This window comes from Vidua macroura, chromosome 7 (genome assembly GCF_024509145.1).
Source record: "Vidua macroura isolate BioBank_ID:100142 chromosome 7, ASM2450914v1, whole genome shotgun sequence".
In the NCBI taxonomy this organism is placed as follows: domain Eukaryota; kingdom Metazoa; phylum Chordata; class Aves; order Passeriformes; family Viduidae; genus Vidua; species Vidua macroura.
Window position 1 is genome coordinate 3,475,457 of NC_071577.1, and position 15,331 is coordinate 3,490,787.

Here is a 15,331-nt window from a genome sequence, read left to right on the forward strand (position 1 = left end):
ACTTTGTGGCCTACTCGGGGCAGCAGCCTTTCCCAGGGCCAGAGGGACTGAGAACAGAGCAACCACCCACCGGAGAGATTTTTCTGAATTTGTCATCCCATCAGAGCGGCAAATGAGTTTTCTCATCTGGTATTGTTCACTTTTTATGGTAGCACTGCTTTGCCTCTTAAAATTAACAGGTTTTTTTCCACTTCTCTCCAGAAGGAGATTTTTTTCACGAAGCACTTGGAGGGAGGGGCCGTGTGGGTTTGTTTTCTGGGGGAACCCCTTTTGGAGGTTTTCTCCCAAATCTGCCCTAAACCAGGAGACACTCGGTCAGATCCAGCAGTGTTCCTGTTCAGCCTGAGCTCAGCAGACTGATTGGACAGGAGCCACTGGTGCATGTCCCCTCAGTGAACCTCATGTCCCTCAGTGACCCAGGTCCCCTCAGCAGCGCTTGGGACACCCACCTTTCACTCAGCGACCCTCACAGCCTGTCAGTGAACCGAGGGGCAGCAGCCACCCACCCCCTCAGTGACTCAGCCCCAGGAGAGTGGGTCATGCTGGCCTGGGGCCTGCAGCAGGCAGAAAGCCACTGGGGCGGGAAAAAGGCTCTGCTCTGCTCACAGCGTGGGCTGAGGGCCGGCAGAGCTCCATTTCCCCCTTGAGATGTCAGAGACAGGGCCTTTCACCCTCCTGATAGGGCTGCCCCTCTCTGCAGGCAGCCAAAGCAGCACGAGGGCAAAAGGCCAACGACAGCAAAGCAAAGACCCAGCCCTGCACACAGGGAGGTGGCCCAAAGCAAAGCCAGCCTAGCACCCTGAAGGTGCCCACTGCACTCTCGTGTGTCCCTGCCCTGGGAATGCCAGCAATGCCCTTTGCCCAGAGGGCCTTTCTGTGGCCCCTCTTGGGCTCAAAGCTGCTGCTCTTCTCACTCAATAATGTCTAAACCCACAGAGCTTGGCATCCCCCACGGCAACAGCAACAAGACTCAGCAAGCAGGCAGTCAAGCTCGGTGCCTAAGGCTGAGGGGCCAGGGACTCCAGTCTCAGCACAGCGAGGGCACACGCCCAGCCCCACAACTGCTGGCCTCACAGCCCTGAAAGGCCGGCACCAGGGTTCCACGCCTGATTCCAGGGGGTCCCTCCAACCGCCCACTGAGGAAGCGCCAGAGCAGCCGGGTGCCAGGAACAAGGCGGCTGCCTGGGGGCTGCTTGTGGCCTCTGACACCCAATTGCTCAGGGCTGCCCACTGCCCCAGCCCCTCCGGGTCTCCCCCAGCCCGGCCAACCTGCCCGGCAGCAGCGCCGCAGCCCCACAGCAGCTCCAGGGGAGCCCCATCAAGAGGCACCTCAGAGCCCTCAGCAATCCAGCCAGCAACACACGGGCAGGAGGACACGGATGGCGCTTCCTGCCTGGGACAGGCCTTGTGGCCATCTCCAGGCACCGCTCTCGCAGGGATCCCCGCGGCTCCGGCCCTGCCCACCCGCTCTGTGGGCAGCACAAAGGCTTCAGCACAACCCCCAAAGGCCAGGGGGCTTCTGGCCATTTTCCCTGCAACACTGCACGATGGGGAAGCTTGCTGAGAGCAAGCACCCTTTTCCCCCTCCTCCCCTATGCCCTGCAGATCCAGGGTAGCAAAAGAAAGATCCTGGGAGTCTGTCTATTATAACACATCCCATATTTACATACTAAAGGAAAAGAAAACAATATATTTATTTACATTCAATATCTACATAGTAAAGGAATACAAAATGAAGAAAAGAGCTATTTTGAATAAAATCTCTGCCTGCTCAGGAGGCCCCAGCAAAGACAGCCTCCTGGATCAGCCCTCCACAGAGCCCCAGCAGCCCAGCCAGCCGAGCCGCAACAGACGAGGCCGTGTCTTCCATGCCCTGCGCAGCTGATCTCGCAGCCTCTGGAACTTTGGGATGGGAGCCTGGTCTACTGCCTTCAGTATGCACAATGATTGAATTGCCAGGCTTCCAACGCTGACGCTGATGTCATTAGCCATTCCTTCCAGGGCTGAAAGAGAGAGGATCAGAGCCACGGCCAAATCCTGGATCTGCGGGGAGCCGAGGAGAGCCCCCTGCCAGGGCCATCCCAGCCAGTTCTTGCCATGGCCAGGAGGGAGTAGGAACCAACAGGATCAGGCCGAAGCTGCGGGCCACAAATCCCCCACGTGTCCCTGAAATCTCTGTGTGCTCTGCCCAGGCCAGCCCTGCTCCGCACAGGGAGCAGAGCCCTCTGCAGCCGGGGCAGGGATGGCAGCTGCCCCCGCCAGCCCCCGCTGTCAGCCCGCTGCCCTCACTCACCCTCAGAGATCAGCTGGAGCTCTCCCTGCTGCCCCCTCAAGCTCCGCCCGGCCATCCCTGCGAACACAGAGCCTGTCACGGCCCAGCGGCACAGCTCCCTGCCAGCGGCGCTGCCAGCCCTGTGGCCACACGGCCTCGTGACCCGGCAGGGCTCAGCCCGGGCCCTTGCCGCACGCTGCCGCCCAAGGGCACGGCTGCCGGAGGGCGGCAGCAGCGCCCAGGCCAGGCGGGGCTCCGTGGCGCCGGGCCCGGATGGCGCTGCCGGGGCAGCAGGCGGGGCTGGGGCCGAGCTGCGGCGGGGCGGGGAGGGAGCCCGGGCTCCTGGCTCACCCATGAACCTGACGGCCGCCTCTCGCAGGGGCTCCTGTGGGCTCTGCAGGTAGGGCAGGGCCCGGCGCAGGTGCTCGGCCGCTCGGCTCCTGTCCTCTGCCAGCTGGAGAGAGCGGCAGCAGGGAAGGGTTGGCGCAGGCTCAGCCCCTGGCCCGGGCGCTCCCTGCGCCCAGCCCCGGCCTCCCCTGCCCGCACAGCCCTGAGGCCCGGCCAGCAGCCGCTGGCGCCGGGCTCTGGAGGGGGCAGAGGGCCGGCTGCTGCCCGGGGAGCCGCGGTGCCGCCCCGCAGCCCCGCCGGGCCGGGGCTCCATCGGCACCCGGCTGGGGCCCACGGGAGCCTGGAGAAGAGCCCGCGCGGCCTCTGGCTGCAGCAGCGGGCAGGGGCACAGCTGCCAGCCCACACACTGAGCACCGCGCTCAGGGCGCTGCTCCAGGCTGAGCCTGGGGCTTCCAGGCCGTCCTTACCAGGCAGTTGGCGAAAATCCAGAGTTTCTCCTTTTTCACCAGTTTCTCGAGATCTCTCCTTCTCAGAAACTCGGCCACACAAATCAGCATTTCCCGAGAAGCCTGGAGAGCAGCAGAGACACGGAGATGGCCCCACAGCCCAGGGCCCAGGACCCGCGTCCCTGTGCCAAGGCCTGGAGGAGGCTGCAGCCCGCCAGGCGCCAGGGCAGGAGGCAGCCGAGCCCCCTCCCAAGGGGACAGCAGCAGCCCACGAGTCCTCACCTCTGCCACACGCTGATTCTCATCGTGGCAGTGGAAGAAGAGTGGCAGCAGGCTCTGGTGCACAGGCCTTTCCAAGGGCTTTTCTCCCTTTTCCAAAAACCCCATCATGTCTTGAAAGAGTTTTATGGAGAGCAGCTGTACCTGGCTATTTTCCTATATGAAGAAAAGGGAAAAATACCTCCGCTTTGGCTCCTCCAGGCCTGCCTGGGCACAGGCCTGGAACTCCACAGGGCACCAAGTTTCCAGGCAGCACCCAGTGACTGTGGCTGGGGGCACAGAGCCTTACATGGTCAAAGAGTGGCAGGAGCGCCTTAGCCAGCTGCAGGGCAATGGGAGTTGAGATCAGAATGGATTTGTGCAAGAATATAAAGCTGAGTGTGATGAGTGTCAGCCCAGCTATCTCTGCATCACTGTCCCACAGTAGGTCCATGAGGCTTTCGGTCAGGCGCCACATCTTTTCAGCCTGTGTGGAACACAAGTTTTTGAAAGACCACCCTGCTGCTGCAGGGCCTGGAGGCCAAAGGCCTGTCCCGAGGCACTGGGGAAGCCGAAACGGGAGAGCTGGGAGCAGCTGCCCCAGGGCCTGAAGCCAAGCCCAAGTGACTGCGTTCCCAGCGCAGCTTCAGCCGCTGCCCCCTCTCACCATCGAGGGATCGTCAATGAGCTCGAGAAGGGCCCTGAGCGCCAGGCGACGCCTCTCCCTGCACTCGCTCTGCAGGTACCTTGATGAGACCTCCACAACACTGTCACCACATTCACTTGAATCTAGGCACTCGAGGACCTGAAAGGCACAGGGCAGTGACAGGGGACCGGCCGGCAGGAGCCCAGAAGCGCACAGGGCTGGGCCCAGGCAGCAGCACAGGGCGTGGGCACCGTCCTGGCAGCTGTGGCTACGAGAGGGCAGAGAGCTGGGAGGCAGCTCAGCGAGGCAGCACTGGCCAACAGGCTCACCTCCACCAGGAAGGCCAGGGCAGGCAGATCCCAGCGTGGCTTCTGTGTGCTAAGCAGCCAGAGGAGGTGGAGTGCAATACTGGAACACAACTCAAGAGAAGCATGGCGCATCTCCCTAGGAGGGCGAAAAAGGGACCAGGACCCTGAAGAAATCTCTCCCAGGACAGGCTCACAGAGGTCTGGTCTTCCACCAAGGGACCTGGGCCACTTAGGAGGTGTCTCCTTCTGTGCTCTCTCCTCTCCCAGCCTTTTCCAGTCTGCTTGGCGGTCCCTCGGTGACGAGGTCCTCTGGCCCACGACCACGGGGACTGTGTGGGGCACCCCAGGCGCAGAGCACAAATGTCAGAGGCAGCGGGGAGAAGGGGGTCTCACCTGGCCAGCAGACCCACGGCATAGTGGTGGGTGTCAGCACAGAGCAGCGTGTCCCAGCCACACCTGCGTTCCATTGACACCACCACATCCTTGTACTGCTTTTGGCACAGCAGGGACTTCAGGGTCCGCACTGCAAATCTGTGTGCAGAGCAAAGCCCAGGTCACACTGGGAGCACTGGGTCTTGCCCTGGCAATGTGGCAGGGACAGAAGGACTGGGAGGAAGCACCTGTTGGGGCTGGTGGCAAGGCCGTGTTGCTCCTGGCATCCCTTCCAGAAGGTAAGGACCTTCTTTGGCATCTGTTCAGTGCTGAAGAACACTTGGAAGAGCAGATGCACAAATAGGCGGGGGAGATACGCTGTCGCTATACGTGGGACACGGGGCTCCTGGAGGATCTTCCACATCACCACAGTTGCCTGCAAAGAACAAAGCCCCCTGAGACAGCGCTCAGTGCCGAGGTGTCCGTGTGACAGGGCCCGAGCGTGGCAGGGAGAGGCCCAGAGAGACACAGGGGGAGCAGCGGGACCGGTGGCCCTGCAGCTGCCCCTAGGCCAGGTTTCAGGGCAGCGCCTGAGGCAGGGAGATGCAGTGGGGGAAGGAGGAAGGAGAGCTGCTGGAGAGGCGGCCTTGGGGCCAGCAAAGGCCACTGGCAGAAACTCACAGCCAGGGCAAAGACACCCGTTTTGTCCCCATCGGAGGTGCACGTGCTGTGCTCTGGCCAGCTCCCCAGCACATCCAGGAGAATCCTCTGCACCGCCTTCGCAGTCCTGGGTGAGCACATGATGGTCTTCCACATGGCTGTGGCAGCTCTGTGGGGTTAGAGCTCTGTCTCAGGGGGTCTCAGGCACAGCACCCTGGCCTGGGCATGGCCCCTGAGGGGCAGCGAGGGAGCATGGCAGCAGGCTTGGGGGGCTGACATGCCAGGGCTGGGAAAGGGAGCAGCCAGAGGGCCCTGGAACTCTCTGTTGGTCAGACACCTGGGACAGGCTGTACAGGGCGATGGGCTGGGGGGAGCCCTGAGCCCTCTGGGCAGGTGGGCCCCATACCTGTCACAGGATGGGGCCACACGCAGGAGTGTCATTACTGCGTCATTTGGCTGCACTTTGGTTAGATGCAGCAGGGTGTTGTCCAGCCTGTGCTCAGCAGAATCATTGGCCGTGAGCCACTGGTGGATGTATCTCACCATGGCAGGCACCTGGAGAAGGCACAGGGCAATTTGGAAAGCTGCCAGAAGGAGCAACGTTCCCAGTGTCCCCAGAGAAGTGCTTCCCTTCCCACCGCAGTGCGATGGCCTCAAAGACTCACAGGGACCAACACTAGTGGCTTGGGAAGCCATGTGACTCATGAGGGAATTGAAGCCTGGCCACAGGCTGCTTACTTGCTCTGGTCTGAAAACACCCCTCTCCACAAGCAAATCCAGCAGGGCAGCACTGGTCTCATGTTTGAGGACCTCTGAGTAATCTCTGAGCCCAGTGCCCCTGGAGATGGTCTCTTCCTGCCGAATGCTCTTGATGAATTTGCAAACGAGCTGTAGGAGAAGGGCAAGAAGCCAGGGATGTTGCATGGAGTGCTCCACACACGGTGCTGGGCTGAGCAGTGACAGCAGGCCCAGCCCAGGTGGGGATGGCTGCAGGTACCTGCGCTGCTCTGCAGAAGCGGCCACGGGTGGATTCCTGCTCTTGTGTGCAGTCGAGGGCTGCACCTGGCAAGGAGTGAGCACAGCCAGAGCTGAGGGGCTGCGGGAGAGGCCGGAGAACACAGCCTGGCCCTTCTCTCCCCAGGCAGGGACAGCCCCGGGATGCCCCAGGGGATGGAGCAAGGCCACTGAGGGGTGTCTGCCAGGACCCCTTCCATCGTGTCCCCAGGCTGATCCCCAGGGAATGGGATGGCTTGGGATGGGATGCAATGGGATGCAATGGGATGTGAGGAAATGCAACGGGGGAGGATGCAATGGGATGCAATTGGATATGATCGGATGGGACAAAGCTCGTTGCAGGCACCAGCCCTGGGGCCCAGCTCTGCCACTCACCCTCCTGCGGTGGATGGAACGGCACCACCTTTTCGGTCTCCTGTGCTGGTGCAGCTCCAGGGCCTTCTTCCTCCTCCTCCACCCAGGCCAGCTTGGGCACTCTCGGGGGTCTCTTCTCCATGTCAGTCACTGGATTTTTGGGAAATTGCAGGAGAGATGCCTCAGAAAATCTCCATGTCAGCAAGTCCTGCAGTTGTGCCTGGGAGGAACCTTCCAGAGAGAAGCCTCAGGAAGGCTACAGGACAGCAAGCCCTGGCCTCTGGTCTCAAGGGCTCCTGCCACAAGGACAGGAGACTCCTGTCAGGGATTGTGGTCTGGCCTCGAGGGCACTGGCGGCAGGGCTGGGAGATGCCTCAGAAAGGCTCCAGGGCACCAAGTCCCACCCTCTGCCCTCAAGGGCACCTGCAGAACAGAAGCCTCGGGAAGGCCACGGGTCACCAAGTGCTGTGGTGTGGCCTCGAGGTCAGCTGCAGGAACAACGCCTCAGAAAAGCTGCGGGTCGGACACGAACAAGTGAGCTGTGAGGGGGCTCCTCACGGCACTGCTCTGTCCCGTCCTGTCCCGTCGCCTGCTCTGAGCACTCTGGCGTGCTCTTGGAACCACCAGCTGCTGTGTCACCACGTGTCACAAAGGGCCCTTGGACACCCGATTCCATTGCAATTCCACGGTGACCGTGCGGCACCATGTCACAAAGGGCCCTTGGAAACACTGTCACCTGCCCTGGGGCTCATCCCTGAAGCCTTTTTCCCATTGGACAGTCTGTACCCTAAGCACTCCCATCCCTCCCCAGTTCTATACCCTGGCCCATCCTTCCCCAGTTGCTCTCGGAGCTGTCTCCCTCTGCATCTGGTTGTCTCCCTGCTCCTGTTCCTGCTTCCTTCCTCCTTCCACCTGTCCTCAATAAAGCCACGTGGATTTCAGCAGCACGAGAGTCCTCCTGTCTTTTGGTGGGGCTACATTTCTCTATCGGGGCACCTGTTGATCAGGCAGCAGCGGGTCACCCTGCAGGACGCGGTCCGGGGCAGCCCGCACAGGATCTTTAGGAACGGCTCAGAGCATCAGCAAAGCCTGCCCTGCTCTGCGGGCTCAGGGCAGCACAAGGAGCCCCCAGGGCTGCCGACGCAGCCGCGCTGGGAAGGGCACGGGGCCTTCCACGGAAGCTGCCACGGCCTCCTTGGGACAAGTCCCGGCTGGTGGCCATCCTAAACCCGCGGCTGTGACAGGGACAAGGAACGTGTGGGCCAGGGCACGAACGCTGCTCTGAGCCCTGGGGCCCGGGGAGCGCTGACATCAGCAGGTGTGGCAGAGTCCCCGCCCAAGCAGCCCTGCCACCCCCCGAGCCCTGGCAGCGCTGGTGCCCGTCTCCTGCCCCAGAGACCGGTGCCCCTGGGGGGCTTCTGTGCCACAGGGAGCCAAAGCCCATGTGCATCGGGGGCTGCTGGCAGGAGCAACTGGAGCAACTGCTGGCAACACTTGGTGTCTGTGAGAAGGCAGAAGCTGTTAGTCTGTCCTGAAATGCTTCTTTTCATGGAAGAGATTAGCAGTAGCACCACAACACCAACAGCTGCTGAGTTTCCCTGGACAATTCGACTGTAGAGAGACACTGTCATTTATCAATGTGGTCTTCTGTCTGTTCTTCTGGGAAAAACACACTAGCCCAGTCTCTGATGTTTCATGCTCCAGTTGCTGCATGTCTGTCTGTGTCGTAGCTGATTCCAGACAAATATTTCCTCCAGACCCAAAGAGTCAAGCCTGAAAAGTCACAGGGTACATCTGGTTTTGATTTTTTGTTTTAAGTTTTCCAGAGCCTGCTGATCATTTTCAAGGTTTTCTCCCTATCCCTAGGGCACATTCTCCAGAAGTTCTGCTGTTACATCCTTTTGCATTTAGTGAAAGTTACCTGCAGTGACCAGTTGATCAAAGTCCTGGGAGAACTTGAACTCCTGGGTGAAGCTGGGCAAAACATGTATCTCCCAGATCTGAAGCCATTAAGTGCCAAGTTGCCATTGTCCTCCAGAGCCCTGGCTAGCTCTGCGATGCCCCGGGCCAGTGGCGAGAGTGGGCTGGCCTGGCTGGGGTTTTGCCTGGGCCAGGACCTCTGAGCCAGATGCCCAGCAGTAGAGACCCATGGAGGAGCAACAAGGACTGGGCAGAGGAAGCAGAGGACACTCTTCTGTAGTGCAAAGTCCAGCCAATTTATTGGGAGAGGCAAGAGGAAGGTGTACAGGGGAGGGATGACAGAGGGGAGCACAAGCCAAAAAGAGCCCCGAGCACACCTGTGCCCCGGATTTTAAATCTTTCAAAACAGGCGGTGGACACCTTACGGCAACCAATGAGGAACTTCTAGGCTGCGGTTTCTGGGACTAAAACCAATCAGAGCAAGGGGAGGATACAGGATCTGGCTGAGGATTGGATTTGAGCATGAGGGACAGGGAACCTTCTGGAACAAAGGGTAGGGTTTGGGCTGACAGACAGGGCGAAGGGGCCAGGTTGCCTTAACAGGCAGGGAAGTGTCTGGAAAGTAGGGAGGGGATTCTTTGAGGGACAGCCAGGTAGGAGGCCATAACAGAGGGGAGAAACCACCTGGAATAACTCAGAGGACACTGGAACATACCACAAGATAACAGAACATTTGTCTTAATAAACTAACACACCGCAACAGCAAGTACTGTCCCAGTGTCATACTCTGTCCCCTGTAAGTGTGCTGATGCCATTTAAAAGGGGTTGCCAATGAAAACAACTTTTAACATTTTTGTAATTTCTGCATTAGCATTCAAATCCTTGACCAGAAAAATCACATGGGATTCTTAAATACCAAAGCTGTCATTTTCACCCTGCATTTTAGAGTCTCTGAAGAGTCACACAAGGGTTTTGTTTTAAACACTACCGAAAAGGTCCCTGGTGTTTAGCTATAGCTTTACATCAGCATATACTCCTGATTATTCCTTTAGGCAGGAGCAGCAAAGCCAAGAATGAGCCAAGCAGGCGATTCCTGTGTTCTCATGTCCTGCACAGCACTAACTGGGAATTCAAGAGTGGATGCCGGAGCCTCAGGGTGCACAGGAAGCCACAAAGACTTTGGGATGCTGAAATGGACCAGCAGCCTGGTGCCTGTGCCTGGGCTGCACAGGGCTGAGCTCCATCGGGATGATCTAACAAAGGCTGAATGGACATCCCATGGCCACTGGAGACTCCTATTCCAAGTTCTGAGAGCTACAAAATTCAGCTGTAACCAGCCGATTTTTTCATGTTAGCTTGAAATCCAGGAGAGGAATGGTAAACATGGAGAAGTGTTCTTCCAACCCTAGTGACAGCTGTGCCTGCACAGCACCTGTGGCCGTGGCAGGGTGGTAGGAACTGGATGATCTTTATGATACTTTGCAAGATAAAGTGCTCTGGCATTCTGTGATTCCCCAAGTGGAGAGCAAAACCGAGCCATAGAAGTCCCAGCTTTTCTCCGGCACCTCCTTTGTTCTTTGTTGCAAGCAACTCCAGGATTCAGTTTCAGAGCTGACGCATGTGTCTTTAAGGTGCCTGCATGGAGGAGAGGGCGGGCAGCTGCAGCGCAGGGCTCGTGCCCCATCAGAGTCTCTCTCTCACCATGGCACCAATGCCTCTGCCTTGGGACGCCCGCCTGTGGAAGGCGAGTCTGCCCTCAAGTGCGACGATGCGTTGTTTTTCCTTGTCCTGGGCAGCTCCGGAGAGCCCGGCAATGCACTGCTTCTCGGCAGGACCGAGGTTTGTCGCGATTCCCGGGCGCTTCTGCTTTCCGCGCACCGGGGTAGGGCTGGCCACTTCTGCCGTCGGCGCGAGGGACAAGACAAAGAGGGAAGGAATTGTCCACTCCGTCCGTACAGTTTGCTAGAAAGCTTTTATTGCCGCGGGGATCTGTGGTGGAGAAACCGCGACTCGCTATCAGCGCCACGTGGACAGAAAATGGCACTGGGACCGGGGAGGCGCAGGATTTTATAGGGGGCTGGACTAGGAGGGTAGAAGCCCTCCCGCACAATGGGGACAGGTGCCGTGGCGGTGACATGGACCACGGCAACCAACGGGAATGTGGCAGGGGTGGACACGGGGCTCCGGGGCGAATGGGGTGACGGACACAGAACACTCCGGAGTGGACAGGGGAGTGGTTAGAGGATTGGCACGGTGAGCTCCAATGGTAAGAGACCCGGAGCAGACCAGCACGGGGGGGGGGAAACTCGGGGGGTGTGCAGGGGTCCACAGAACTGGCTAGCAAAAACAGATCAGAACCCCTAATCTGAACGCATCCCAGGATGCAATGCTGAAGCACGGCCATGGAAGTCAGTCAGGGGCACAGGCTGCAGCTGAAGCTGTCAGGCTTTGCTGTGAGGCTGGCAAGTCAAGAGAAAGCCATTCTGGTGAACACTGCTGAAGCCTTTTGCCAAAGCATGGCAATTGTGCCCACGGTCTCCCCGCGTCTGGCATCCTGGCTGGTGCGGGAGCCTCGTTGAGCAGGTGCCGGCGTTCAGGGTGCTGCTGTGCCTGAGAACCTCAGAGCCCTCAGCAATCCAGCCAGCAACACACGGGCAGGAGGACACGGATGGCGCTTCCTGCCTGGGACAGGCCTTGTGGCCATCTCCAGGCACCGCTCTCGCAGGGATCCCCGCGGCTCCGGCCCTGCCCACCCGCTCTGTGGGCAGCACAAAGGCTTCAGCACAACCCCCAAAGGCCAGGGGGCTTCTGGCCATTTTCTCTGCAACACTGCACGCCTGGGAAAATTGCTGAGCCCAAGCACCATTTTCCCACTCTTCCCCTATGTCCTGGGCACCCTGGGCAGCAAAAGAAAGAGCCTGGGAGTCTGTCCATTATAATACAGCCTATATTTACATACTAAAGGAAAACACAACGAAGGAAAGAGCAATTTTGAAGAAAAAAAAATCCCTGCTGGCTCAGGAGGCCCCAGCAAAGACAGCCTCCTGGATCAGCCCTCCACAGAGCCCCAGCAGCCCAGACAGCCGAGCCGCGACAGACGAGGTCGTGTCTTCCATGCCCGGCGCAGCTGATCTCGCAGCCTCTGGAACATTGGGATGGGAGCCTGGTCTTCTGCCTTCAGTATGCACAATGACTGAATTGCCAGGCTTCCAACGCTGACGCTGATGTCATTAGCCATTCCTTCCAGGGCTGAAAGAGAGAGGATCAGAGCCATGGCCAGATCCTGGATCAGCAGAGAGACGAGGAGAGCCCCATGCCAGGGCCATCCCAGCCAGTTCTTGCCATGGTCAGGAGGGAGTAGGAACCAACAGGATCAGGCCGAAGCTGCGGGCCACGAATCCCCCACGTGTCCCTGAAATCTCTGTGTGTTCTGCCCAGGCCAGCCCTGCTCCGCACAGGGAGCAGAGCCCTCTGCAGCCGGGGCAGGGATGGCAGCTGCCCCCGCCAGCCCCCGCTGTCAGCCCGCTGCCCTCACTCACCCTCAGAGATCAGCTGGAGCTCTCCCTGCTGCCCCCTCAAGCTCCGCCCGGCCATCCCTGCGAACACAGAGCCTGTCACGGCCCAGTGGCACAGCTCCCTGCCAGCGGCGCTGCCAGCCCTGTGGCCACACGGCCTCGTGGCCCGGCAGGGCTCAGCCCGGGCCCTTGCCGCACGCTGCCGCCCAAGGGCACGGCTGCCGGAGGGCGGCAGCAGCGCCCAGGCCAGGCGGGGCTCCACGGCGCCGGGCCCGGATGGCGCTGCCGGGGCAGCAGGCGGGGCTGGGGCCGAGCTGCGGCGGGGCGGGGAGGGAGCCCGGGCTCCTGGCTCACCCATGAACCTGACAGCCGCCTCTCGCAGGGGCTCCTGTGGGCTCTGCAGGTAGGGCAGGGCCCGGCGCAGGTGCTCGGCCGCTCGGCTCCTGTCCTCTGCCAGCTGGAGAGAGCGGCAGCAGGGAAGGTTTGGCGCGGGCTCAGCCCCTGGGCCGGGCGCTCCCTGCACCCAGCCCCAGCCTCCCCTGCCCGCACAGCCCTGAGGCCCGGCCAGCAGCCGCTGGCGCCGGGCTCTGGAGGGGGCAGAGGGCCGGCTGCTGCCCGGGGAGCCGCGGGGCCGCCCCGCAGCCCCGCCGGGCCGGGGCTCCATCGGCACCCGGCTGGGACCCACGGGAGCCTGGAGAAGAGCCCGCGCGGCCTCTGGCTGCAGCAGCGGGCAGGGGCACAGCTGCCAGCCCACACACTGAGCACCGCGCTCAGGGCGCTGCTCCAGGCTGAGCCTGGGGCTTCCAGGCCGTCCTTACCAGGCAGTTGGCGAAAATCCAGAGTTTCTCCTTTTTCACCAGTTTCTCGAGATCTCTCCTTCTCAGAAACTCGGCCACACAAATCAGCATTTCCCGAGAAGCCTGGAGAGCAGCAGAGACACGGAGATGGCCCCACAGCCCAGGGCCCAGGACCCGCGTCCCTGTGCCAAGGCCTGGAGGAGGCTGCAGCCCGCCAGGCGCCAGGGCAGGAGGCAGCCGAGCCCCCTCCCAAGGGGACAGCAGCAGCCCACGAGTCCTCACCTCTGCCACACGCTGATTCTCATCGTGGCAGTGGAAGAAGAGTGGCAGCAGGCTCTGGTGCACAGGCCTTTCCAAGGGCTTTTCTCCCTTTTCCAAAAACCCCATCATGTCTTGAAAGAGTTTTATGGAGAGCAGCTGTACCTGGCTATTTTCCTATATGAAGAAAAGGGAAAAATACCTCCGCTTTGGCTCCTCCAGGCCTGCCTGGGCACAGGCCTGGAACTCCACAGGGCACCAAGTTTCCAGGCAGCACCCAGTGACTGTGGCTGGGGGCACAGAGCCTTACATGGTCAAAGAGTGGCAGGAGCGCCTTAGCCAGCTGCAGGGCAATGGGAGTTGAGATCAGAATGGATTTGTGCAAGAATATAAAGCTGAGTGTGATGAGTGTCAGCCCAGCTATCTCTGCATCACTGTCCCACAGTAGGTCCATGAGGCTTTCGGTCAGGCGCCACATCTTTTCAGCCTGTGTGGAACACAAGTTTTTGAAAGACCACCCTGCTGCTGCAGGGCCTGGAGGCCAAAGGCCTGTCCCGAGGCACTGGGGAAGCCGAAACGGGAGAGCTGGGAGCAGCTGCCCCAGGGCCTGAAGCCAAGCCCAAGTGACTGCGTTCCCAGCGCAGCTTCAGCCGCTGCCCCCTCTCACCATCGAGGGATCGTCAATGAGCTCGAGAAGGGCCCTGAGCGCCAGGCGACGCCTCTCCCTGCACTCGCTCTGCAGGTACCTTGATGAGACCTCCACAACACTGTCACCACATTCACTTGAATCTAGGCACTCGAGGACCTGAAAGGCACAGGGCAGTGACAGGGGACCGGCCGGCAGGAGCCCAGAAGCGCACAGGGCTGGGCCCAGGCAGCAGCACAGGGCGTGGGCACCGTCCTGGCAGCTGTGGCTACGAGAGGGCAGAGAGCTGGGAGGCAGCTCAGCGAGGCAGCACTGGCCAACAGGCTCACCTCCACCAGGAAGGCCAGGGCAGGCAGATCCCAGCGTGGCTTCTGTGTGCTAAGCAGCCAGAGGAGGTGGAGTGCAATACTGGAACACAACTCAAGAGAAGCATGGCGCATCTCCCTAGGAGGGCGAAAAAGGGACCAGGACCCTGAAGAAATCTCTCCCAGGACAGGCTCACAGAGGTCTGGTCTTCCACCAAGGGACCTGGGCCACTTAGGAGGTGTCTCCTTCTGTGCTCTCTCCTCTCCCAGCCTTTTCCAGTCTGCTTGGCGGTCCCTCGGTGACGAGGTCCTCTGGCCCACGACCACGGGGACTGTGTGGGGCACCCCAGGCGCAGAGCACAAATGTCAGAGGCAGCGGGGAGAAGGGGGTCTCACCTGGCCAGCAGACCCACGGCATAGTGGTGGGTGTCAGCACAGAGCAGCGTGTCCCAGCCACACCTGCGTTCCATTGACACCACCACATCCTTGTACTGCTTTTGGCACAGCAGGGACTTCAGGGTCCGCACTGCAAATCTGTGTGCAGAGCAAAGCCCAGGTCACACTGGGAGCACTGGGTCTTGCCCTGGCAATGTGGCAGGGACAGAAGGACTGGGAGGAAGCACCTGTTGGGGCTGGTGGCAAGGCCGTGTTGCTCCTGGCATCCCTTCCAGAAGGTAAGGACCTTCTTTGGCATCTGTTCAGTGCTGAAGAACACTTGGAAGAGCAGATGCACAAATAGGCGGGGGAGATACGCTGTCGCTATACGTGGGACACGGGGCTCCTGGAGGATCTTCCACATCACCACAGTTGCCTGCAAAGAACAAAGCCCCCTGAGACAGCGCTCAGTGCCGAGGTGTCCGTGTGACAGGGCCCGAGCGTGGCAGGGAGAGGCCCAGAGAGACACAGGGGGAGCAGCGGGACCGGTGGCCCTGCAGCTGCCCCTAGGCCAGGTTTCAGGGCAGCGCCTGAGGCAGGGAGATGCAGTGGGGGAAGGAGGAAGGAGAGCTGCTGGAGAGGCGGCCTTGGGGCCAGCAAAGGCCACTGGCAGAAACTCACAGCCAGGGCAAAGACACCCGTTTTGTCCCCATCGGAGGTGCACGTGCTGTGCTCTGGCCAGCTCCCCAGCACATCCAGGAGAATCCTCTGCACCGCCTTCGCAGTCCTGGGTGAGCACATGATGGTCTTCCACATGGCTGTGGCAGCTCTGTGGGG

At 60.5% G+C, this 15,331-nt stretch overlaps 2 protein-coding genes across 2 annotated transcripts; both read right to left on the reverse strand.

Annotated features, from left to right (window-relative positions):
- Positions 1-1,675: 1,675 nt before the first annotated feature.
- LOC128809837 (maestro heat-like repeat-containing protein family member 6) lies at positions 1,676-3,802 on the reverse strand. Its single transcript, XM_053982200.1, has 6 exons — positions 3,635-3,802; positions 3,349-3,501; positions 3,088-3,189; positions 2,624-2,726; positions 2,294-2,350; positions 1,676-2,003 (listed from the first exon to the last, which is right to left on the reverse strand). Exons 1-6 carry the CDS (start codon positions 3,800-3,802, stop codon positions 1,804-1,806), a joined length of 783 nt encoding a protein of 260 aa, XP_053838175.1. The 3' UTR covers positions 1,676-1,803.
- A 1,685-nt stretch (positions 3,803-5,487) lies between these two features.
- Positions 5,488-7,303, reverse strand: LOC128809964 (uncharacterized). The gene is made up of 5 exons (XM_053982411.1): positions 7,102-7,303; positions 6,700-6,828; positions 6,308-6,372; positions 6,049-6,198; positions 5,488-5,865 (listed from the first exon to the last, which is right to left on the reverse strand). Exons 2-5 carry the CDS (start codon positions 6,818-6,820, stop codon positions 5,488-5,490), a joined length of 714 nt encoding a protein of 237 aa, XP_053838386.1. The 5' UTR covers positions 6,821-6,828; positions 7,102-7,303.
- Between the last annotated feature and the right edge of the window lie 8,028 nt (positions 7,304-15,331).